Below are 26,529 nucleotides of genomic sequence, written 5' to 3' on the forward strand. Positions count from 1 at the left end.
AACCAGGTCCCAGCACCAGTGTTCTTTCCCTAACCTGTACTTTTGATTCCACAATTGGCACACCCTGGCACCCAGATAAGTCCCTTGTAACTGGTACCCCTGGTACCAAGGGCCCTGATGCCAGGGAAGGTCTCTAAGGGCTGCAGCATGTCTTATGCCACCCTAGAGACCCCTCACTCAGCACAGACACACTGCTTACCAGCTTGTGTGTGCTAGTGAGAACAAAATGAGTAAGTCGACATGGCACTCCCCTCAGGGTGCCATGCCAGCCTCTCACTGCCTATGCAGTATAGGTAAGACACCCCTCTAGCAGGCCTTACAGCCCTAAGGCAGGGTGCACTATACCATAGGTGAGGGCACCAGTGCATGAGCACTGTGCCCCTACAGTGCCTAAGCAAAACCTTAGACATTGTAAGTGCAGGGTAGCCATAAGAGTATATGGTCTGGGAGTCTGTCAGACACGAACTCCACAGCACCATAATGGCTACACTGAAAACTGGGAAGTTTGGTATCAAACTTCTCAGCACAATAAATGCACACTGATGCCAGTGTACATTTTATTGTAAAATATACCACAGAGGGCACCTTAGAGGTGCCCCCTGAAACCTAACCGACTATCTGTGTAGGCTGACTGGTTCCAGCAGCCTGCCACACTAGAGACGTTGCTGGCCCAATGGGGACAGTGCCTTTGTCACTCTGAGGCCAGTAACAAAGCCTGCACTGGGTGGAGATGCTAACACCTCCCCCAGGCAGGAGCTGTAAAACCTGGCGGTGAGCCTCAAAGGCTCACCCCTTTGTCACAGCACCGCAGGACACTCCAGCTTAGTGGAGTTGCCCACCCCCTCCGGCCACGGCCCCCACTTTTGGCGGCAAGGCTGGAGGAAACAAAGAAAACAACAAGGAGGAGTCACTGGCCAGTCAGGACAGCCCCTAAGGTGTCCTGAGCTGAAGTGACTCTAACTTTTAGAAATCCTCCATCTTGCAGATGGAGAATTCCGCCAATAGGATTAGGGATGTGACCCCCTCCCCTTGGGAGGAGGCACAAAGAGGGTGTACCCACCCTCAGGGCTAGTAGCCATTGGCTACTAACCCCCCAGACCTAAACACGCCCTTAAATTTAGTATTTAAGGGCTTTCCCTGAACCTAGAATTAAGATTCCTGCAACTACAAGAAGAAGGACTGCTGAGCTGACAAACCCCTGCAGAGGAAGAACAGAAGACACCAACTGCCTTGGCCCCAGACTTACCGGCCTGTCTCCTGCCTTCCAAAGAAACCTGCTCCAGCGACGCTTTCCAAGGGACCAGCGACCTCTGAATCCTCTGAGGACTGCCCTGCTTCGAAAAAGACAAGAAACTCCCGAGGACAGCGGCACTGCTCCAAAAGAACTGCAACTTTGTTACAAGGAGCAGATTTAAAGACCCCTGCAACTCCCCGCAAGAAGCGTGAGACTTGCAACACTGCACCCGGTGACCCCGACTCGACTGGTGGAGAACAACCAACTCAGGGAGGACCCTCCGGCGACTCTACGACTGTGAGTAACCAAAGTTGTCCCCCCTGAGCCCTCACAGCGACGCCTGCAGAGGGAATCCCCAGGCTCCCCCTGACCGCGACTGTCTGAACTCCATTTCCCGACGGCTGGAAAAGACCCTGCACCCGCAGCCCCCAGCCCCTAAAGAAACGGAACTTCTGTGCAGGAGTGACCCCCAGGAGGCCCTCTCCCTTGCCCAGGTGGTGGCTACCCAGAGGAGCCCCCCCCTTGCCTGCCTGCATCGCTGAAGAGACCCCTTGGTCTCCCATTGAAACCTGAAGGAAACCCGACGCGTGTTTGCACACTGCACCCGGCCGCCCCCGCACTGCTGAGGGTGTACTTTCTGTGCTACTTTGTGTCCCCCCCGGTGCCCTACAAAACCCCCCTGGTCTGCCCTCCGAAGACGCGGGTACTTACCTGCTGGCAGACTGGAACCGGGGCACCCCCTTCTCTCCATTGAAGCCTATGTGTTTTGGGCACCTCTTTGACCTTTGCACCTGACCGGCCCTGAGCTGCTGGTGTGATAACTTTGGGGTTGCTCTGAACCCCCAACGGTGGGCTACCTTGGACCAAAAACTAAAACCTGTAAGTGACTTACTTACCTGTTGAAACTAACAATAACTTACCTCCCCCAGGAACTGTGAAAATTGCACTAAGTGTCCACTTTTAAAACAGCTTATTGTGTTTTATGTAAAAAGTATACATGCTAAAGTAATGATTCAAAGTTCCTAGAGTACTTACCTGCAATACCTTTCAAATGAGCTATTACATGTAAAATTTGAACCTGTGGTTCTTAAAATAAACTAAGAAAATATATTTTTCTATAACAAAACCTATTGGCTGGATTTGTCTCTGAGTGTGTACACCTCATTTATTGTCTATGTGTATGTACAACAAATGCTTAACACTACTCCTTGGATAAGCCTACTGCTCGACCACACTACCACAAAATAGAGCATTAGTATTATCTCTTTTTACCACTATTTTACCTCTAAGGGGAACCCTTGGACTCTGTGCATGCTATTCCTTACTTTGAAATAGCACCTACAGAGCCAACTTCCTACATTGGTGGATCAGCGGTGGGGTACAAGACTTTGCATTTGCTGGACTACTCAGCCAATACCTGATCACACGACAAACTCCAAAAATTGTCATTAGAAATTGATTTTTGCAATTTGAAATTTTTCTAAATTCTTTAAAGTCCTGCTAGGGCCTTGTGTTAGTCCCTGTTTAGCATTGCTTTTAGAGTTTAAAAGTTTGGTAAAAGTTTGAATTAAATTCTAGAACTAGTTTTAGTTTCTTAAAAAGTATTCCAACTTTTAGAAGAATAATGTCTAGTACAGATATGAATGTGGTGGAACTCGACACCACACCTTACCTCCATCTCCAGATGAAAGAGCTAAGGTCACTCTGTACAATAAGAAAAATAACAATGGGCTCCAGACCTACCAAACTACAGCTCCAGGAGCTGTTGGCAGAGTATGATAGAGCCAACCCCTCTGTGGATGGCAACACAGAGGATGATGATAGTGACTTGGAGGGTGATTCCCCCCCACCAGTCCTATCTAGGGAGAACAGGGCTTCTCAAGCCCTGACTCCAAAAATAATAGTCAGAGATGCTGGCTCCCTCACAGGAGGGTCCAGCCTCTCTGAAATCACTGAGGATAACTCCAGTGAAGAGGACATCCAGTTAGCCAGGATGGCCAAAAGATTGGCTTTGGAAAAACAGATCCTAGCCATAGAAAGGGAAAGACAAGAGATGGGCCTAGGACCCATCAATGGTGGCAGCAACATAAATAGGGTCAGAGATTCTCCTGACATGTTGAAAATCCCCAAAGGGATTGTAACAAAATATGAAGATGGTGATGACATCACCAAATGGTTCACAGCTTTTGAGAGGGCTTGTGTAACCAGAAAAGTGAACAAATCTCACTGGGGTGCTCTCCTTTGGGAAATGTTCACAGGAAAGTGTAGGGATAGACTCCTCACACTCTCTGGAAAAGATGCAGAATCTTATGAGCTCATGAAGGGTACCCTGATTGAGGGCTTTGGATTCTCCACTGAGGAGTATAGGATTATATTCAGGGGGGCTCAAAAATCCTCGAGCCAGACCTGGGTTGACTTTGTAGACTACTCAGTAAAAACACTAGATGGTTGGATTCAAGGCAGTGGTGTAAGTGATTATGATGGGCTGTACAATTTATTTGTGAAAGAACACCTGTTAAGTAATTGTTTCAATGATAAACTGCATCAGCATCTGGTGGACCCAGGACCAATTTCTCACCAAGAATTGGGAAAGAAGGCGGACCATTGGGTCAAGACTAGGGTGTCCAAAACTTCCACAGGGGGTGACCAAAAGAAAGGGGTCACAAAACCCCCCCCAGGGGAAAGGTGGTGAGACAGCCAAAAACAAAAATAGTAAAGAGTCTTCTACAGGCCCCCAAGAACCTGCACAGGAGGGTGGGCCCAGAGCCTCTTCACAAAACAATTCTGGGTACAAGGGTAAAATCTTTGATCCCAAAAAGGCCTGGTGTCGTAGCTGTAGTCAGTCTGGACACCAAACTGGAGACAAGGCTTGTCCCAAGAAAGATACCACTTCTAACTCCACTCCAGCTAAAACTGGAATGGCCAGTCTCCAAGTGGGATCAACAGTGTGCCCAGAGCAAATCAGGTGTCACGCTGAAGCTACATTAGTCTCTGAGGGTGGGGTGGATTTAGCCACACTGGCTGCCTGGCCCCCTAACATGCAAAAATACAGGCAGCAGCTCTTAATTAATGGGACAAGTGTAAAGGGCCTGAGGGATACAGGTGCCAGTGTCACCATGGTGACAGAGAAACTGGTTTCCCCTGGCCAATACCTGACTGGACAAACTTATCCAGTCACCAATGCTGACAATCAAACTAAAGTACATCCCATGGCAATGGTAACTTTAGAGTGGGGAGGGGTCAATGGCCTGAAACAGGTGGTGGTCTCCTCAAATATCCCAGTAGACTGTTTGCTTGGAAACGACCTGGAGTCCTCAGCATGGGCTGAGGTAGAGCTAAAAACCCATGCAGCCATGCTGGGTATCCCTGAACTGGTGTGTGTCAAGACTAGGGCACAGTGCAAGGCACAGGGTGAAAAAGTAGAGCTGGAGTCTGGAAAAATGGCCCAGCCTACCAAGAGGAAAGGAAAGTCAGCTGGGAAACCAGCTGCAACACAACACCAAAAAGAGAACCTCTCTTCTCAGGAAGAAGTTCTGCCCTCTGAGGGAACTGAGCCTATGGAACTGGAACCTTATCAGGTTGAGCTCTTAGGCCCAGGGGGACCCTCAAGGGAAGAGTTGTGTAAGGGACAAGAAACCTGTCCCTCTCTTGAAGGCCTTAGGCAGCAAGCTGCTGAAGAGTCCAAAGGCAAGAAAAATGGAACACATAGGTTCTATTGGGAAGATGGACTCCTGTACACTGAGGCAAGAGATCCCAAACCTGGTGCCACTAGGAGAGTGGTAGTGCCTCAGAGTTTCAGAGAGTTTATCCTGACCTTAGCCCATGATATTCCCCTTGCTGGGCATTTGGGACAAACCAAGACGTGGGAGAGGTTAGTCAACCACTTCTACTGGCCCAATATGTCCCAGAAGGTTAAGGAGTTTTGCCTCTCCTGCCCCACCTGTCAAGCCAGTGGTAAGACAGGTGGGCATCCAAAGGCCCCCCTCATTCCACTTCCAGTGGTGGGGGGCCCCTTTGAAAGAGTGGGTGTGGACATAGTTGGTCCACTAGAACCTCCCACAGCCTCAGGAAATATGTACATCCTAGTAGTAGTGGATCATGCTACTAGGTATCCTGAAGCTATTCCCCTTAGGTCAACTACTGCCCCTGCAGTAGCCAAGGCCCTCATTGGTATCTTTACCAGAGTGGGCTTCCCTAAGGAGGTGGTGTCTGACAGAGGTACCAACTTCATGTCAGCATACCTAAAACACATGTGGAATGAATGTGGGGTGACTTATAAATTCACTACACCATATCATCCACAAACTAATGGCCTTGTTGAGAGATTCAACAAGACATTAAAGGGCATGATCATGGGGCTCCCAGAGAAACTCAAAAGGAGATGGGATGTCCTCTTGCCATGTCTGCTTTTCGCTTACAGAGAGGTGCCACAGAAGGGAGTAGGATTCTCACCCTTTGAACTTCTGTTTGGCCACCCTGTAAGGGGACCACTTGCTCTTGTTAAAGAAGGCTGGGAGAGACCTCTTCATGAGCCTAAACAAGACATAGTGGACTATGTACTTGGCCTTCGCTCAAGAATGGCAGAGTACATGGAAAAGGCAAGTAAAAACCTTGAGGCCAGCCAACAACTCCAGAAGTTGTGGTATGACCAAAAGGCTGCACTGGTTGAATTTCAACCAGGGCAGAAAGTCTGGGTTCTGGAGCCTGTGGCTCCCAGGGCACTCCAGGACAAATGGAGTGGCCCTTACCCAGTACTAGAAAGGAAGAGTCAGGTCACCTACCTGGTGGACCTGGGCACAAGCAGGAGCCCCAAGAGGGTGATCCATGTAAACTGCCTTAAGCTCTTCCATGACAGGGCTGATGTAAATCTGTTGATGGTAACAGATGAGGACCAGGAAGCTGAGAGTGAGCCTCTCCCTGATCTCCTCTCATCAGACCCTAAAGATGGCTCAGTAGATGGAGTGATCTACTCAGACACCCTCTCTAGCCAACAGCAGTCTGACTGTAGGAAAGTCCTGCAGCAGTTTGCTGAACTCTTTTCCCTAACCCCTGGTCAGACACACCTGTGTACCCATGATGTGGACACAGGAGACGGCATTCCTGTCAAAAACAAAATATTTAGACAGTCTGACCAAGTTAAGGAAAGCATCAAGGTGGAAGTCCACAAGATGCTGGAATTGGGAGTAATTGAGTACTCTGACAGCCCCTGGGCTAGCCCAGTGGTCTTAGTCCCCAAACCTCACACCAAAGAAGGAAAGAGAGAGATGAGGTTTTGTGTGGACTACAGAGGTCTCAACTCTGTCACCAAGACAGATGCTCATCCCATTCCTAGAGCTGATGAGCTAATAGACAAATTAGGGGCTGCCAAATTCTTAAGTACCTTTGACTTAACAGCAGGGTACTGGCAAATCAAAATGGCCCCTGGAGCAAATGAAAAGACAGCATTCTCCACACCTGATGGGCATTATCAGTTCACTGTTATGCCCTTTGGTTTAAAGAATGCCCCTGCCACCTTCCAAAGGTTGGTGAATCAAGTCCTTGCTGGGCTGGAATCCTTTAGTGCAGCTTATCTTGATGATATTGCTGTCTTCTGCTCCACCTGGCAGGATCACCTGGTACACCTGAAGAAGGTTTTGAAGGCCCTGCAATCTGCAGGCCTCTCTATCAAGGCATCCAAATGCCAGATAGGGCAGGGAACTGTGGTTTACTTGGGACACCTTGTAGGTGGAGGCCAAGTTCAGCCACTCCAGCCTAAGATCCAGACTATTCTGGACTGGGCAGCTCCAAAAACCCAGACTCAAGTCAGGGCATTCCTTGGCTTGACTGGGTACTATAGGAGGTTTGTGAAGGGATATGGATCCATTGTGACAGCCCTCACAGAACTCGCCTCCAAGAAAATGCCCAAGAAAGTAAACTGGACTATAGAACGCCAACAGGCCTTTGACACCCTGAAGCAAGCTATGTGCACAGTGTAAGGAAATGCCTCCTTGGCATGGTTGCCCCCTGACTTTTTGCCTTTGCTGATGCTATGTTTACAATTGAAAGTGTGCTGAGGCCTGCTAACCAGGCCCCAGCACTAGTGTTCTTTCCCTAACCTGTACTTTTGTATCCACAATTGGCAGACCCTGGCATCCAGATAAGTCCCTTGTAACTGGTACTTCTAGTACCAAGGGCCCTGATGCCAAGGAAGGTCTCTAAGGGCTGCAGCATGTCTTATGCCACCCTGGAGACCTCTCACTCAGCACAGACACACTGCTTGCCAGCTTGTGTGTGCTAGGGAGGACAAAACGAGTAAGTCGACATGGCACTCCCCTCAGGGTGCCATGCCAGCCTCTCACTGCCTATGCAGTATAGGTAAGACACCCCTCTAGCAGGCCTTACAGCCCTAAGGCAGGGTGCACTATACCATAGGTGAGGGTACCAGTGCATGAGCATGGTACCCCTACAGTGTCTAAACAAAACCTTAGACATTGTAAGTGCAGGGTAGCCATAAGAGTATATGGTCTGGGAGTCTGTCAAACACGAACTCCACAGCACCATAATGGCTACACTGAAAACTGGGAAGTTTGGTATCAAACTTCTCAGCACAATAAATGCACCCTGATGCCAGTGTACATTTTATTGTAAAATACACCACAGAGGGCACCTTAGAGGTGCCCCCTGAAACTTAACCGACTGTCTGTGTAGGCTGACTAGTTCCAGCAGCCTGCCACACCAGAGACATGTTGCTGGCCCCATGGGGAGAGTGCCTTTGTCACTCTGAGGCCAGTAACAAAGCCTGCACTGGGTGGAGATGCTAACACCTCCCCCAGGCAGGAGCTGTGACACCTGGCGGTGAGCCTCAAAGGCTCACCCCTTTGTCACAGCCCAGCAGGGCACTCCAGCTTAGTGGAGTTGCCCGCCCCCTCCGGCCACGGCCCCCACTTTTGGCGGCAAGGCTGGAGGGAACAAAGAAAGCAACAAGGAGGAGTCACTGGCCAGTCAGGACAGCCCCTAAGGTGTCCTGAGCTGAGGTGACTCTGACTTTTAGAAATCCTCCATCTTGCAGATGGAGGATTCCCCCAATAGGGTTAGGATTGTGACCCCCTCCCCTTGGGAGGAGGCACAAAGAGGGTGTACCCACCCTCAGGGCTAGTAGCCATTGGCTACTAACCCCCCAGACCTAAACACGCCCTTAAATTTAGTATTTAAGGGCTACCCTGAACCCTAGAAAATCAGATTCCTGCAACTACAAGAAGGACTGCCTAGCTGAAAACCCCTGCAGAGGAAGACCAGAAGACGACAACTGCCTTGGCTCCAGAAACTCACCGGCCTGTCTCCTGCCTTCCAAAGATCCTGCTCCATCGACGCCTTCCAAAGGGACCAGCGACCTCGACATCCTCTGAGGACTGCCCCTGCTTCGAAAAGACAAGAAACTCCCGAGGACAGCGGACCTGCTCCAAGAAAAGCTGCAACTTTGTTTCCAGCAGCTTTAAAGAACCCTGCAAGCTCCCCGCAAGAAGCGTGAGACTTGCAACACTGCACCCGGCGACCCCGACTCGGCTGGTGGAGATCCAACACCTCAGGAGGGACCCCAGGACTACTCTACTACTTCCCCTGACCGCGACTCTTTGAATCCTAAGTCCCGACACCTGGGAGAGACCCTGCACCCGCAGCCCCCAGGACCTGAAGGACCGGACTTTCACTGGAGGAGTGACCCCCAGGAGTCCCTCTCCCTTGACCAAGTGGAGGTTTCCCCGAGGAACCCCCCCCTTACCTGCCTGCAGCGCTGAAGAGATCCCGAGATCTCCCATTGACTTCCATTACAAACCCGACGCTTGTTTCTACACTGCACCCGGCCGCCCCCGCGCTGCTGAGGGTGAAATTTCTGTGTGGGCTTGTGTCCCCCCCGGTGCCCTACAAAACCCCCCTGGTCTGCCCTCCGAAGACGCGGGTACTTACCTGCAAGCAGACCGGAACCGGGGCACCCCCTTCTCTCCATTCTAGCCTATGTGTTTTGGGCACCACTTTGAACTCTGCACCTGACCGGCCCTGAGCTGCTGGTGTGGTGACTTTGGGGTTGCTCTGAACCCCCAACGGTGGGCTACCTTGGACCAAGAACTAAGCCCTGTAAGTGTCTTACTTACCTGGTTAACCTAACAAATACTTACCTCCCCTAGGAACTGTGAAAATTGCACTAAGTGTCCACTTTTAAAACAGCTATTTGTGAATAACTTGAAAAGTATACATGCAATTTTGATGATTTGAAGTTCCTAAAGTACTTACCTGCAATACCTTTCGAATGAGATATTACATGTAGAATTTGAACCTGTGGTTCTTAAAATAAACTAAGAAAAGATATTTTTCTATATAAAAACCTATTGGCTGGATTTGTCTCTGAGTGTGTGTACCTCATTTATTGTCTAGGTGTATGTACAACAAATGCTTACCACTACTCCTTGGATAAGCCTACTGCTCGACCACACTACCACAAAATAGAGCATTAGTATTATCTCTTTTTGCCACTATCTTACCTCTAAGGGGAACCCTTGGACTCTGTGCATACTATTCCTTACTTTGAAATAGTGCATACAGAGCCAACTTCCTACACACAGCACCAGTTCTAAAAGCTCCAGATTACTCCAAGCAATTCATTGTGCAAACAGATGCCTCTGAACATGGGATAGGGGCAGTTTTGTCCCAAACAAATGATGATGGCCTTGACCAGCCTGTTGCTTTCATTAGCAGGAGGTTACTCCCCAGGGAGCAGCGTTGGAGTGCCATTGAGAGGGAGGCCTTTGCTGTGGTTTGGTCCCTGAAGAAGCTGAGACCATACCTCTTTGGGACTCACTTCCTAGTTCAAACTGACCACAGACCTCTCAAATGGCTGGTGCAAATGAAAGGTGAAAATCCAAAACTGTTGAGGTGGTCCATCTCCTTACAGGGAATGGACTTTATAGTGGAACACAGACCTGGGACTGCCCATGCCAATGCAGATGGCCTTTCCAGGTTCTTCCACTTAGAAAATGAAGACTCTCTTGGGAAAGGTTAGTCTCATCCTCTTTCGTTTGGGGGGGGGGTTGTGTAAGGAAATGCCTCCTTGGCATGGTTACCCCCTGACTTTTTGCCTTTGCTGATGGTATGTTTTGAATTGAAAGTGTGCTGAGGCCTGCTAACCAGGCCCCAGCACCAGTGTTCTTTCCCTAACCTGTACTTTTGATTCCACAATTGGCACACCCTGGCACCCAGATAAGTCCCTTGTAACTGGTACCCCTGGTACCAAGGGCCCTGATGCCAGGGAAGGTCTCTAAGGGCTGCAGCATGTCTTATGCCACCCTAGAGACCCCTCACTCAGCACAGACACACTGCTTACCAGCTTGTGTGTGCTAGTGAGAACAAAATGAGTAAGTCGACATGGCACTCCGCTCAGGGTGCCATGCCAGCCTCTCACTGCCTATGCAGTATAGGTAAGACACCCCTCTAGCAGGCCTTACAGCCCTAAGGCAGGGTGCACTATACCATAGGTGAGGGCACCAGTGCATGAGCACTGTGCCCCTACAGTGCCTAAGCCAAACCTTAGACATTGTAAGTGCAGGGTAGCCATAAGAGTATATGGTCTGGGAGTCTGTCAGACACGAACTCCACAGCACCATAATGGCTACACTGAAAACTGGGAAGTTTGGTATCAAACTTCTCAGCACAATAAATGCACACTGATGCCAGTGTACATTTTATTGTAAAATACACCACAGAGGGCACCTTAGAGGTGCCCCCTGAAACCTAACCGACTATCTGTGTAGGCTGACTGGTTCCAGCAGCCTGCCACACTAGAGACATGTTGCTGGCCCCATGGGGAGAGTGCCTTTTGTCACTCTGAGGCCAGTAACAAAGCCTGCACTGGGTGGAGATGCTAACACCTCCCCCAGGCAGGAGCTGTAACACCTGGCGGTGAGCCTCAAAGGCTCACCCCTTTGTCACAGCACCGCAGGACACTCCAGCTTAGTGGAGTTGCCCGCCCCCTCCGGCCACGGCCCCCACTTTTGGCGCCAAGGCTGGAGGAAACAAAGAAAACAACAAGGAGGAGTCACTGGCCAGTCAGGACAGCCCCTAAGGTGTCCTGAGCTGAGGTGACTCTAACTTTTAGAAATCCTCCATCTTGCAGATGGAGAATTCCTCCAATAGGATTAGGGATGTGACACCCTCCCCTTGGGAGGAGGCACAAAGAGGGTGTACCCACCCTCAGGGCTAGTAGCCATTGGCTACTAACCCCCCAGACCTAAACACGCCCTTAAATTTAGTATTTAAGGGCTTTCCCTGAACCTAGAATTAAGATTCCTGCAACTACAAGAAGAAGGACTGCTGAGCTGACAAACCCCTGCAGAGGAAGACCAGAAGTCACCAACTGCCTTGGCCCCAGACTTACCGGCCTGTCTCCTGCCTTCCAAAGAAACCTGCTCCAGCGACGCTTTCCAAGGGACCAGCGACCTCTGAATCCTCTGAGGACTGCCCTGCTTCGAAAAAGACAAGAAACTCCCGAGGACAGCGGCACTGCTCCAAAAGAACTGCAACTTTGTTACAAGGAGCAGATTTAAAGACCCCTGCAACTCCCCGCAAGAAGCGTGAGACTTGCAACACTGCACCCGGCGACCCCGACTCGACTGGTGGAGAACAACCAACTCAGGGAGGACCCTCTGGCGACTCTACGACTGTGAGTAACCAAAGTTGTCCCCCCTGAGCCCCCACAGCGACGCCTGCAGAGGGAATCCCCAGGCTCCCCCTGACCGCGACTGTCTGAACTCCATTTCCCGACGGCTGGAAAAGACCCTGCACCCGCAGCCCCCAGCCCCTAAAGAAACGGAACTTCTGTGCAGGAGTGACCCCCAGGAGGCCCTCTCCCTTGCCCAGGTGGTGGCTACCCCGAGGAGCCCCCCCCTTGCCTGCCTGCATCGCTGAAGAGACCCCTTGGTCTCCCATTGAAACCTGAAGGAAACCCGATGCGTGTTTGCACACTGCACCCGGCCGCCCCCGCGCTGCTGAGGGTGTACTTTCTGTGCTACTTTGTGTCCCCCCCGGTGCCCTACAAAACCCCCCTGGTCTGCCCTCCGAAGACGCGGGTACTTACCTGCTGGCAGACCGGAACCGGGGCACCCCCTTCTCTCCATTGAAGCCTATGTGTTTTGGGCACCTCTTTGACCTTTGCACCTGACCGGCCCTGAGCTGCTGGTGTGATAACTTTGGGGTTGCTCTGAACCCCCAACGGTGGGCTACCTTGGACCAAAAACTAAAACCTGTAAGTGACTTACTTACCTGTTGAAACTAACAATAACTTACCTCCCCCAGGAACTGTGAAAATTGCACTGTGTCCACTTTTAAAACAGCTTATTGTGTTTTATGTAAAAAGTATACATGCTAAAGTAATGATTCAAAGTTCCTAGAGTACTTACCTGCAATACCTTTCAAATGAGCTATTACATGTAAAATTTGAACCTGTGGTTCTTAAAATAAACTAAGAAAATATATTTTTCTATAACAAAACCTATTGGCTGGATTTGTCTCTGAGTGTGTGTACCTCATTTATTGTCTATGTGTATGTACAACAAATGCTTAACACTACTCCTTGGATAAGCCTACTGCTCGACCACACTACCACAAAATAGAGCATTAGTATTATCTCTTTTTACCACTATTTTACCTCTAAGGGGAACCCTTGGACTCTGTGCATGCTATTCCTTACTTTGAAATAGCACATACAGAGCCAACTTCCTACACTCCAGTTCTCTCGTAGGGGTATTTCCATGATGGTCATAAGCAACCCTCCCTCCTCCCCGGTGGAGCTGACATAGGAAAAGTTGCCATAATAATATCAATGTTGATACTACAACAAATGTTTTTGTTCCTTCACGTCAGGTTGCAAGCCTCCAAAAAAGAACTGAGGCAACTGCCTTTTTCCGTGCATGATGGGATACAGGAAGACTTTGCTTTCTTAAAGGCACATCTCTATTTACATCCTGTATAATGGCAGCCTATGGGCTACACTGCCCTGCATTGTTTTTATTCTCTTTTGGAAGTGTAAATAAGGTTTGAGAATGTATTTTTTATTACATTTCTAGAATAAATGTGTTTTGAAGGTGTATTTACACTACAGTTGTCGTTCTTTCCAACAATTTGGCCTGTGTAGCTCTTAAGTGGTTCTTGACAGGCCCTTTTTAAAGGGGCTGCTATCTGCACTTAAGAATATTTTTCAGATCAGTGCCCTTGGGTCCCCGCAGGCACACAGAACTATTCAGTGCTTATGACCATCATGGAAATACCCCTACGAGAGAAATGGAATTACAGGTAAGAAACCATTCCTTCCTAGACAATGTTTTCATTCACTAATAGGTGTTGCCTGGACTGTGTTTTAAGATGCCAACAGCATAGGTGTCCAGCACACACCAGGCCAGCTTCCTACAGTGGGGAGCTTAACCATTGGTGTCCCTACAACCTCCAGCATCTCTTCTTACTTGGGCAGCTGTGGGTTGTACTAACCCGACCTGGCCAGAGCCTGCAGCTTGTTTCTGAAACTGATCTCCTCCATTGGATAACATTGGGCATCCAATGCTGTGTTGGCACTGTGCATCTGGCGGTCCCTGTGCCGTTGAGGGTGTATGCAGGAAAAGTGCCTTTTTTGACAAGATCACTTCCCACTTTTAGCCTGATCCCTGCTAACTAGGTCACCAGTGGCAGATTTTTTTTTACCCAAAACTGAAGTTGATTTTCCTAATTGGCAAATCTTTAGCTACCACTGTAACTCTCTAGTAAATGGTTCCCCTGGTACCTGGGACATGGGGTACGGCTGCAGCACATATTGTGCCACCCTCAGGGACCTCCTCACTAAATGCACACAGTGCTGCTTTTGCAGGCTGCGTGTCTTGGTGTAGAACTCAAACAAGACATGGAACACAGCCTGGGTCCCCTTTACTCTGCACGCAATATATGCAAGTCACCCCTTTAGCAGGCCTTCCAGCTCCAAAGGCCTGCTAAAGGGGTGACTTATATTACATGTGCAGACATGAGCAGATATGCTCTCTAGCTCTGTGTATTCTCAGACATAGTAAGTGTACAGTGAAGCCATTTTAAGTACATGTGCCGGGCACAGCTACATGATAGCTTTCCTGACCACAGGGATGTTTGGTATCAAACATCCCCTATTAATAAACCCTCACTGAATCCAGTGATGGATTTATTAATACATGCTCTCAGAGGGCACCTTGGAGGTGCCTCCTGAAAACGTACCAACTCTTTACGTGAGCACTGACTGATCAAAACCAGTACAGCCAGTTTAGACAGATTATTGGCCCCTTGAGGTGAGAGTCAATGCTCTTGAGGGCTCCGAATAAAGCCTGCTCCGAGCAGAGGTGGTACCTCCTCTCGCAGACAGGATGGACATTCCAGGGCGGGGAGCATCAAAGCCCTTGCTGCCTTTGAAATGCGACCGAGGCCTCTCTAAAGGGTAGAAAAGGCTGACCCCACTTTTGGCAGCAGGACTGGTGGGGAAAATCAGTTGCATTAGGAGGTGCACGAACTGAACTGGACACCACTTTAAATTTCTCCATCTTGTGTGGAATGAATTACGACAATATGATTAGGCTTATGTCCACTGAAAAACATTGGGTGCCCGGTGCTGTGTTGGCACTCTGCACCCGACCGCCTCTGTGCCGTGGAGGGTGTAAGTTTGGTGCTGCCTTGTTACCCACCTTGTACTTAACTCACCACCTTGAGATCGACCACTGACTAAGCTTTACAAGCCTATAAACAGCGCTGTAGGGAACACCCCCTGTCTCCTTTGGATAGCATTGGGTGCCCGACGCTGTGTTGGCACTCTGCACCTGGCTGCCCCTGTGCCGCTGAGGATGTAAGTTGGTTTTGCCTTGTTGTCTCCCCGATGCTCACGTCAACCCCTGGAGACCAATCTCTGCCACTGCTTGTACTTGCGTGGGAGCAGCATGCCTGCATCCCACTCCAGTCTCCATTGACTTACATTGTGCATGGACTCCGACTTTGACCTCTGCACCCAGCTGCTTCCTTGCACCTGTGTGTGTCTACTCTTGGTACCAACCTCAACCTTAACCTTGCCCGCTGATAGGCCAAAGCCCTAAAAACTGGGACCGTAAGTTGTGTACTTTACCTGAGAAACTGCATCATTGTTTTCCCCCACAGGTTAACTTTGAAGACTCTAAAAATTGCACTGTCGATTTTTGAAACTGTAAAGTATTTTTAATTTAACTGCTTACCTTATAACAAAGTTCTTTGGTTCAATACATATATAAATGCAACAACAATTTTTTTTAATTGGTCGTTGTAGGAAGTTGGCTCTGTATGTGCTATTTCAAAGTAAGGAATAGCATCCACAGAGTCCAAGGGTTCCCCTTAGAGGTAAGATAGTGGCAAAAAGAGATAATACTAATGCTCTATTTTGTGGTAGTGTGGTCGAGCAGTAGGCTTATCAAAGGAGTAGTGTTAAGCATTTGTTGTACATACACACAGGCAATAAATGAGGAACACACACTCATAGACAAATCCAGCCAATAGGTTTTGTTATAGAAAAATATATTTTCTTAGTTTATTTTAAGAACCACAGGTTCAAATTCTACATGTAATATCTCATTTGAAAGGTATTGCAGGTAAGTACTTTAGAAACTTTGAATAATTACAGTAGCATATATACTTTTCACATAAAATACAAATAGCTGTATTAAAAGTGGACACTGCAATTTTCACAGTTCCTGGGGGAGGTAAAGTATTGTTATTTTTAACAGGTAAGTAAGTCACTTACAGGTCAGTTTTGGGTCCAAGGTAGCCCACCGTTGGGGGTTCAGAGCAACCCCAAAGTCACCACACCAGCAGCTCAGGGCCGGTCAGGTGCAGAGGTCAAAGAGGTGCCCAAAACACATAGGCTTCAATGGAGAGAAGGGGGTGCCCCGGTTCCAGTCTGCCAGCAGGTAAGTACCCGCGTCTTCGGAGGGCAGACCAGGGGGGTTTTGTAGGGCACCGGGGGGGACACAAGTCCACACAAAAAGTACACCCTCAGCAGCGCGGGGGCGGCCGGGTGCAGTGTGTAAACAAGAGTCGGGGTCTCTGTTGATTTCAATGGGAGACCAAGGGGTCTCTTCAGCGGTGCAGGCAGGCAAGGGGGGGGGGGCTCCTCGGGGTAGCCACCACCTGGGCAAGGGAGAGGGCCTCCTGGGGGTCACTCCTGCACAGAAGTTCCGTTCCTTCAGGTGCTGGGGGCTGCGGGTGCTGGGTCTTTTCCAGCCGTCGGGACTTTAGGTTCAGGCAGTCGCGGTCAGGGGGAGCCTCGGGATTCCCTCTGCAGGCGTCGCTGTGGGGGCTCAGGGGGGACAACTTTGGTTACTCACGGTCTCGGAGTCGCCGGAGGGTCCTCCCTGAGGTGTTGGTTCTCCACCAGTCGAGTCGGGGTCGCCGGGTGCAGTGTTGCAAGTCTCACGCTTCTTGCGGGGATTTGCAGGGGTCTTTAAATCTGCTCCTCTGTAACAAAGTTGCAGTTCTTTTGGAGCAGTGCCGCTGTCCTCGGGAGTTTCTTGTCTTTCTTGAAGCAGGGCAGTCCTCAGAGGATTCAGAGGTCGCTGGTCCCTTGGAAAGCGTAGCTGGAGCAGGTTTCTTTGGAAGGCAGGAGACAGGCCGGTAAGTCTGGGGCCAAAGCAGTTGGTGTCTTCTGTTCTTCCTCTGCAGGGGTTTTTCAGCTCAGCAGTCCTCTTCTTCTTGTATTGTCAGGAATCTAAATTGTTAGGTTCAGGGAAGCCCTTAAATACTAAATTTAAGGGCGGGTTTAGGTCTGGGGGGTTAGTAGCCAATGGCTACTAGCCCTGAGGGTGAGTACACCCTCTTTGTGCCTCCTCCCAAGGGGAGGGGGGCACATCCCTAATCCTATTGGGGAAATCCTCCATCTGCAAGATGGAGGATTTCTAAAAGTTAGTCACTTCAGCTCAGGACACCTTAGGGGCTGTCCTGACTGGCCAGTGACTCCTCCTTGTTTTTCTCATTAATTTCTCCGGCCTTGTTGCCAAAAGTGGGGGCCGTGGCCGGAGGGGGCGGGCAACTCCACTAGCTGGAGTGTCCTGCGGTGCTGGAACAAAGGGGTGAGCCTTTGAGGCTCACCGCCAGGTGTTACAGCTCCTGCCTGGGGGAGGTGTTAGCATCTCCACCCAGTGCAGGCTTTGTTACTGGCCTCAGAGTGACAAAGGCACTCTCCCCATGGGGCCAGCAACATGTCTCTATTGTGGCAGGCTGCTGGAACCAGTCAGCCTACACAGATAGTCGGTTAAGGTTTCAGGGGGCACCTCTAAGGTGCCCTCTGGGGTGTATTTCACAATGAAATGTACACTGGCATCCGTGTGCATTTATTGTGCTGAGAAGTTTGATACCAAATGTAAAGAAATGGCTCCCTGTTGCAGTTACCCCCCCACTTTTTGCCTGATACTGATGCCGACTTGACTGAGAAGTGTGCTGGGACCCTGCTAACCAGGCCCCAGCACCAGTGTTCCTTCACCTAAAATGTACCATTGTATCCACAATTGGCACACCCTGGCATTCAGATAAGTCCCTTGTAACTGGTACTTCTAGTACCAAGGGCCCTGATGCCAAGGAAGGTCTCTAAGGGCTGCAGCATGTATTATGCCACCCTGGAGACCTCTCACTCAGCACAGACACACTGCTTGCCAGCTTGTGTGTGCTAGTGAGGACAAAACGAGTAAGTCGACATGGCACTCCCCTCAGGGTGCCATGCCAGCCTCTCACTGCCTATGCAGTATAGGTAAGACACCCCTCTAGCAGGCCTTACAGCCCTAAGGCAGGGTGCACTATACCATAGGTGAGGGTACCAGTGCATGAGCATGGTACCCCTACAGTGTCTAAACAAAACCTTAGACATTGTAAGTGCAGGGTAGCCATAAGAGTATATGGTCTGGGAGTCTGTCAAACACGAACTCCACAGCACCATAATGGCTACACTGAAAACTGGGAAGTTTGGTATCAAACTTCTCAGCACAATAAATGCACACTGATGCCAGTGTACATTTTATTGTAAAATACACCACAGAGGGCACCTTAGAGGTGCCCCCTGAAACTTAACCGACTGTCTGTGTAGGCTGACTAGTTCCAGCAGCCTGCCACACCAGAGACATGTTGCTGGCCCCATGGAGAGAGTGCCTTTGTCACTCTGAGGCCAGTAACAAAGCCTGCACTGGGTGGAGATGCTAACACCTCCCCCAGGCAGGAGCTGTAACACCTGGCGGTGAGCCTCAAAGGCTCACCCCTTTGTCACAGCCCAGCAGGGCACTCCAGCTTAGTGGAGTTGCCCGCCCCCTCCGGCCACGGCCCCCACTTTTGGCGGCAAGGCTGGAGGGAACAAAGAAAGCAACAAGGAGGAGTCACTGGCCAGTCAGGACAGCCCCTAAGGTGTCCTGAGCTGAGGTGACTCTGACTTTTAGAAATCCTCCAGCTTGCAGATGGAGGATTCCCCCAATAGGGTTAGGATTGTGACCCCCTCCCCTTGGGAGGAGGCACAAAGAGGGTGTACCCACCCTCAGGGCTAGTAGCCATTGGCTACTAACCCCCCAGACCTAAACACGCCCTTAAATTTAGTATTTAAGGGCTACCCTGAACCCTAGAGAATTAGATTCCTGCAACTACAAGAAGAAGGACTGCCTAGCTGAAACCCCTGCAGAGGAAGACCAGAAGACGACAACTGCCTTGGCTCCAGAAACTCACCGGCCTGTCTCCTGCCTTCCAAAGATCCTGCTCCAGCGACGCCTTCCAAAGGGACCAGCGACCTCGACATCCTCTGAGGACTGCCCCTGCTTCGAAAAGACAAGAAACTCCCGAGGACAGCGGACCTGCTCCAAGAAAAGCTGCAACTTTGTTTCCAGCAGCTTTAAAGAACCCTGCAAGCTCCCCGCAAGAAGCGTGAGACTTGCAACACTGCACCCGGCGACCCCGACTCGGCTGGTGGAGATCCAACACCTCAGGAGGGACCCCAGGACTACTCTAAGACTGTGAGTACAAAAACCTGTCCCCCCTGAGCCCCCACAGCGCCGCCTGCAGAGGGAATCCCGAGGCTTCCCCTGACCGTGACTCTTTGAATCCTAAGTCCCGACACCTGGGAGAGACCCTGCACCCGCAGCCCCCAGGACCGGAAGGACCGAACTTTCACTGGAGAAGTGACCCCCAGGAGTCCCTCTCCCTTGCCCAAGTGGAGGTTTCCCCGAGGAACCCCCCCCATGCCTGTCTGCAGCGCTGAAGAGATCCCGAGATCTCTCATAGACTAACATTGCGAACCCGACGCTTGTTTCTACACTGCACCCGGCCGCCCCCGCGCCGCTGAGGGTGAAATTTCTGTGTGGGCTTGTGTCCCCCCCGGTGCCCTACAAAACCCCCCTGGTCTGCCCTCCGAAGACGCGGGTACTTGCCTGCAAGCAGACCGGAACCGGGGCACCCCCTTCTCTCCATTCTAGCCTATGTGTTTTGGGCACCACTTTGAACTCTGCACCTGACCGGCCCTGAGCTGCTGGTGTGGTGACTTTGGGGTTGCTCTGAACCCCCAACGGTGGGCTACCTTGGACCAAGAACTAAGCCCTGTAAGTGTCTTACTTACCTGGTTAACCTAACAAATACTTACCTCCCCTAGGAACTGTGAAAATTGCACTAAGTGTCCACTTTTAAAACAGCTATTTGTGAATAACTTGAAAAGTATACCTGCAATTTTGATGATTTGAAGTTCCTAAAGTACTTACCTGCAATACCTTTCGAATGAGATATTACATGTAGAATTTGAACCTGTGGTTCTTAAAATAAACTAAGAAAAGATATTTTTCTATACAAAAACCTATTGGCGGGATTTGTCTCTGAGTGTGTGTACCTCATTTATTGTCTATGTGTATGTACAACAAATGCTTAACACTACTCCTTGGATAAGCCTACTGCTCGACCACACTACCACAAAATAGAGCATTAGTATTATCTCTTCTTGCCACTATCTTACCTCTAAGGGGAACCCTTGGACTCTGTGCATACTATTCCTTACTTTGAAATAGTGCATACAGAGCCAACTTCCTACACCAAACGTCCCAGTTTTCAGTGTAGCCATTATGGTGCTGTGGAGTTCGTGTTTGAGAGACTCCCAGACCATATACTCTTATGGCTACCCTGCACTTACAATGTCTAAGGTTTGGCTTAGACACTGTAGGGGCACAGTGCTCATGCACTGGTGCCCTCACCCATGGTATAGTGCACCCTGCCTTAGGGCTATAAGGCCTGCTAGAGGGGTGACTTATCTATACTTGCATAGGCAGTGAGAGGCTGGCATGGCACCCTGAGGGGAGTGCCATGTCAACTTACTCATTTTGTTCTCACCACCACACACAAGCTGGCAAGCAGTGTGTCTGTGCTGAGTGAGGGGTCTCCAGGGTGGCATAAGACATGCTGCAGCCCTTAGAGACCTTCCCTGGCATCAGGGCCCTTGGTACCAGAGGTACCAGTTACAAGGGACTTACCTGGATGCCAGGGTGTGCCAATTGTGGATACAAAAGTACAGGTTAGGGAAAGAACACTGGTGCTGGGGCCTGGTTAGCAGGCCTCAGCACACTTTCAATTCAAAACATAGCATCAGCAAAGGCAAAAAGTCAGGGGGTAACCATGCCAAGGAGGCATTTCCTTACAGTCTTGGATTTATTCTTTGAGTGTGTCTAATTTATTGCCTGTGAGTCAACAAATGCTTTATACGACTCCTTGATAAGCCCAGGCAAGCTGAGAAAATTGCCTTGTGTTGGAGGATAAGTACGTAGGTGTGGTAGAGTCCCAGGCCCTTTATACCCTGGCCATGCCTTTGTCTCTGCTTCTTTGTGTTTGTAAAGTACTAAATGCATCTGGTCCATTACTGCACAATAATTTGTAAAGAAACTTGTACTCATTTGTTCTATAATGTTTTCAAAACTGAACTGCACTCTGACTTTTAAGCAGAGATGCATTTGCCTGATGTAGCTGCATCTTTGGTGTTGAGAAAGTATTTTGGAGGTGTCCAATTAATGTTTTGACATTTTAGGTGTGTTCATCATTTAAAACCTTCTTAATGCTGGCTTTTCTTCCCCTACTTTTAGCAGACGTACCTGTTGAGAAACCAGTTGCTAGGGCCAAGACACGTACCAGATCAAGATCAAAGTCTCGCTCAAGATCCCCATCTTCACGGTCTTCAAGGAAAAGATCTCCTTCTAAGCGCAGGTTCAATGACTTTACTATTTTCATTTGTTGAAAGTCTGTTGTGGTTGGTTGACTACAGTAGGTTCATTTTATTCTCTTAAATACTAGGAAGTTTCACCTTCCTCTTGACACTTAACCTCAATATTTATCACAAATGCTTAATTTCCTCATTGTACAACCATCATTGCTCTCTGTTGTAATCATAGAGTTCTTGCACCAAACTATTGTAGAGGCAGTTAAACGGATACTACAACTGGATGAGTAATAACGACTGGAACAGTATCAAAACAGCAATAAGGAGGTGGTAGATTAGGACAGAGTGAGTTTTTAAGGTGAGCAAATCACAAAAAGGTAAAGGGGAAGCATTTCTGTGATTGAGGCAAGTGATGAAAGAGTGGAAACGAGAATTTCAACACAAATGATTAAGGATTAAAAGGAGGAATTAGAATTAAGAGACCAAGTAATGGTTGTAAATGATAAAATAAGGGAACTAGAAATGGGGTATGGATGTGATGCAGCAGAGGAATCGAACGAGAACGTGCAAGTGAAAGGGTAGCCATGTGAAACATGCATCTGCAATACAGTAGGTCATAACTGGACTTTTGTTGCCACATAAATTGGTCAACCCTGCCCCATAATTTGTTCTTTTCCTGCCATATAATTCCAGTGGCCCTGCATATAACTAAAACACTTCAATTTACCTTCTTCCTCTATCTACAGCAAAAAATGAAAATGTTGCCAGCATATCTGCAGTTGTGCAATAATCCATGTAACAGGGGCAAGTCTGCAAGGCGTGACAAAAACAGCCTCTAGGTGGGACAAATATACTCTTTATGGCTACCCTGCACTTACAATGTCTAAGATTTGGCTTAGACGCTATAGAGGCTTAGTGCACTCTACCTTAGGGCTGTAAGGGCTGCTAGAGGGGTGACTTACTAATACCTCAGGCAATGGTTTGTGGGCATGGCACTCCGAGGGGAGTGCTGTGTCGACTTAGTAATTTTCTCCCCACCAGCACACACAAGCTGTGAGGCAGTGTGCATGTGCTGAGTGAGGGATCCCCAGGGTGGCATACTACATGTTGCAGCCCTCGAGGACCTTCCTTGGCCACAGGGCCCTTGATACCAGGGGCTCCTTTTACAAGGGACTTATCTGTATGCCAGTGCTGCGCCAAGTGTGGAAACAAAGATGAGGTTTAAGGGAAAGAACACTGGTGCTGGGGCCTGGTTAGCAAAGTCCCAGCACACTTCCAATCAAAGCTGGCATCAACACTAGGCACAAAGTGGGGGGTGATCATGCCAGCAGGGGCATTTTCCTACATCCTGCATTTGATGTAGTATCCCTTTGTAGGAAGTTGGCTCTGTATGTACTATTTCAAAGTAAGAAATAGCATGCACAGAGTCCAAGGGTTACCCTTAGAGGTAAGATAGTGGCAAAAAGAGATAATTCTAATGCTCTATTTTGTGGTAGTGTGGTCGAGCAGTAGGCTTATCAAAGGGTAGTGTTAAGCATTTGTTGTACACACACAAGCAATAAATGAACACACTCAAAGACAATTCCAGGCCAATAGGTTTTTATATAGAAAAATATATTTTCTTAGTTTATTTTAAGAACCACAGGTTCAAGATTTACAAACAATACTTTAAATTAAAGGTATTTCACTCAGGTATTCTAGGAACTTTGAATTATCACAATAGCATGTACAGTTTTGACAAAAATGGCAATAGGCTATTTTAAAAGTGGACACTGCAAAAATCAACAGTTCCTGGGGGAGGTAAGTATTTGTTAGGTTCACACGTAAGTAAAGCAGTTACAGGGTTCAAAGTTGGGTCCAAGGTAGCCCACCGTTGGGGGTTCAAGGCCACCCCGAAGTTACCACACCAGCAGCTCAGGGACGGTCAGGTGCAGAGGTCAAAGTGATGCCCAAAACACATAGGCTTCAATGGAAATAGGGGTGCCCCGGTTCCAGTCTGCCAGCAGGTAAGTACCCGTGACTTCGGAGGGCAGACCAGGGGGTTTTGTAGGGCACCTGGCGGGGTGGGGGGAGTGATACAAGCAGGCACAGAAAGTACACCCTCAGCAGCACACGGGCAGCCAGGTGCAGAGTGCAAACAGGCGTCAGGTTTTCAATAGGAATCAATGGGGAGACCCGAGGGTCTCTTCAACGATGCAGGCAGGCACAGGGGGGGTCCTCTGGGTAGCCACCACCTGGGCTATGCAGAGGGTCGCCTGGGGGGTCGCTCCTGCACTGGAGTTCGGTTCCTTCAGGTCCTGGGGGCTGCGGGTGCAGTGTGGTTTTCAGGTGTCTGGTTCCTTGAAGCAGGCAGTCGCGGTCAGGGGGAGCCTCTGGATTTCCTCTGCAGGCGTCGCTGTGGGGATTCAGGGGGGGTCAACGATGGCTACTCACTGGCTCGCAGTTGCCAGGGAGTCCTTCCTGTAGTGTTAGTTTTCCGCAGGTTGAGCCGGGGGCCTCGGGTGCAGAGTGGAAAGTCTCACGCTTCCGACGGGAAATCTGCGGTCTTTAAAAGTTGCTTCTTTGTTGCAAAGAGTTGCGGTTTCTTGAACAGAGCCGCTCTTCTCGGGCTCTTCTTGGTCCTTTAGATGCAGGGTAGTCCTCTGAGGCTTCAGAGGTCGCTGGACCCTTTTGGATGCGTCGCTGTTGCAGTTTTCTTCGAAGTAGGGAGACAGGCCGGTGGGACTGGGGCCAAATCAGTTGTCTCTGTCTTCACTGCAGGGCTTCAGGTCAGCAGTCCTTCGTCGGGTTGCAGGTATCTATCTTCCTTGGTTCTGGGAGCCCCTGAATACTCAATTTAGGGGTGTGTTTAGGTCTGGGAGGGCAGTAGCCAGTGGCTACTGGCCCTGAGGGTGGCTACACCCTCTTTGTGCCTCCTCCCTTTGGGGAGGGGGGGCACATCCCTAATCCTATTGGGGGAATCCTCCATCTGCAAGATAGAGGATTTCTAGAAGTAAGAGTCACCTCAGCTAAGGACACCTTAGGGGCTGTCCTGACTGGGGAGTGACTCCTCCTTGTTTTTCTCATTATCTCCTCTAGCCTTGCCGCCAAAAGTGGGGGCAGTGGCTGGAGGGGCGGGCATCCCCACTAGCTGGGACGACCGTTGGCGCTGTAACAAAGGGGGTGAGCCTTTGAGGCTCACCTCCAGGTGTTACAGTTCCTGCAGGGGGAGGTGAGAAGCACCTCCACCCAGTTTAGGCTTTGTTCCTGGTCACAGAGTGACAAAGGCACTCTCCCCATGTGGCCAGCAACATGTCTGGTGTGTGGCAGGCTGGCAAAAACTAGTCTGCCCACACTGGAAGCCGGGTATGTTTTCAGGGGGCATCTCTAAGATGCCCTCTGGGTGTATTTTAAAATAAATTGCATCAGTGTGCATTTATTGTGCTGAGAAGTTTGATACCAAACTTCCCAGTATTCAGTGTAGCCATTATGGTGCTGTGGAGTTCGTGCATGACAGACTCCCAGACCATATACTCTTATGGCTACCCTGCACTTACAATGTCTAAGGTTTTGCTTAGACACTGTAGGGGCATAGTGCTCATGCACCTATGCCCTCACCTGTGGTATAGTGCACCCTGCCTTAGGGCTGTAGGGCCTGCTAGAGGGGTGACTTATCTATGCCATAGGCAGTGTGAGGTTGGCATGGCACCCTGAGGGGAGTGCATGTCGACTTACTCGTTTGTCCTCACCAGCACACACAAGCTGGCAAGCAGTGTGTATGTGCGGAGTGAGGGGTCCCCAGGGTGGCATAAGACATGCTGCAGCCCTTAGAGACCTTCCCTGGCATCAGGGAACTTGGCACTAGGGGTACCAGTTACAAGGGACTTAGCTGGGTGCCAGGGTTGTGCCAATTGTGAAGACAAAGGTACAGTTTAGGGAAAGAACACTGGTGCTGGGGCCTGATTAGCAGGGTCCCAGCACACTTTCAAATCAAAACTTGGCATCAGTGTAGGAAGTTGGCTCTGTATGTGCTATTTCAAAGTAAGGAATAGCATGCACAGAGTCCAAGGGTTCCCCTTAGAGGTAAAATAGTGGTAAAAATAGATAATACTAATGCTCTATTTTGTGGTAGTGTGGTCGAGCAGTAGGCTTATCCAAGGAGTAGTGTTAAGCATTTGTTGTACATACACATAGACAATAAATGAGGTACACACACTCAGAGACAAATCCAGCCAATAGGTTTTTATATAGAAAAATATCTTTTCTTAGTTTATTTTAAGAACCACAGGTTCAAATTCTACATGTAATATCTCATTCGAAAGGTATTGCAGGTAAGTACTTTAGGAACTTCAAATCATCAAAATTGCATGTATACTTTTCAAGTTATTGACAAATAGCTGTTTTAAAAGTGGACACTTAGTGCAATTTTCACAGTTCCTGGGGGAGGTAAGTTTTTGTTAGTTTTACCAGGTAAGTAAGACACTTACAGGGTTCAGTTCTTGGTCCAAGGTAGCCCACCGTTGGGGGTTCAGAGCAACCCCAAAGTCACCACACCAGCAGCTCAGGGCCGGTCAGGTGCAGAGTTCAAAGTGGTGCCCAAAACGCATAGGCTAGAATGGAGTGAAGGGGGTGCCCCGGTTCCGGTCTGCTTGCAGGTAAGTACCCGCGTCTTCGGAGGGCAGACCAGGGGGGTTTTGTAGGGCACCGGGGGGGACACAAGCCCACACAGAAATTTCACCCTCAGCAGCGCGGGGGCGGCCGGGTGCAGTGTAGAAACAAGCGTCGGGTTCGCAATGTTAGTCTATGGGAGATCAACGGATCTCTTCAGCGCTGCAGGCAGGCAAGGGGGGGCTTCCTCGGGGAAACCTCCACTTGGGCAAGGGAGAGGGACTCCTGGGGGTCACTTCTCCAGTGAAAGTCCGGTCCTTCAGGTCCTGGGGGCTGCGGGTGCAGGGTCTTTTCCAGGCGTCGGGACTTAGGTTTCAGAGAGTCGCGGTCAGGGGAAGCCTCGGGATTCCCTCTGCAGGCGGCGCTGTGGGGGCTCAGGGGGGACAGGTTTTGGTACTCACAGTCGTAGAGTAGTCCGGGGGTCCTCCCTGAGGTGTTGGTT

General features: G+C 49.7%; 1 protein-coding gene across 3 annotated transcripts in view; it reads left to right on the top strand.

Annotated features, from left to right (window-relative positions):
• The window catches only part of SREK1 (splicing regulatory glutamic acid and lysine rich protein 1), a 423,414-nt gene that overhangs the window by 112,035 nt on the left and 284,850 nt on the right, over positions 1-26,529 (top strand). For 2 of the 3 annotated variants that reach the window (XM_069222929.1, XM_069222949.1), the window contains one exon: positions 21,367-21,487. In XM_069222929.1, the coding sequence (XP_069079030.1) occupies positions 21,367-21,487 (121 nt within the window). The remainder of the gene's footprint in view (positions 1-21,366; positions 21,488-26,529) is intronic. The other variant, XM_069222938.1, reaches the window with a different exon arrangement.

Source organism: Pleurodeles waltl, chromosome 1_1, assembly GCF_031143425.1.
Source record: "Pleurodeles waltl isolate 20211129_DDA chromosome 1_1, aPleWal1.hap1.20221129, whole genome shotgun sequence".
In the NCBI taxonomy this organism is placed as follows: Eukaryota; Metazoa; Chordata; class Amphibia; order Caudata; family Salamandridae; genus Pleurodeles; species Pleurodeles waltl.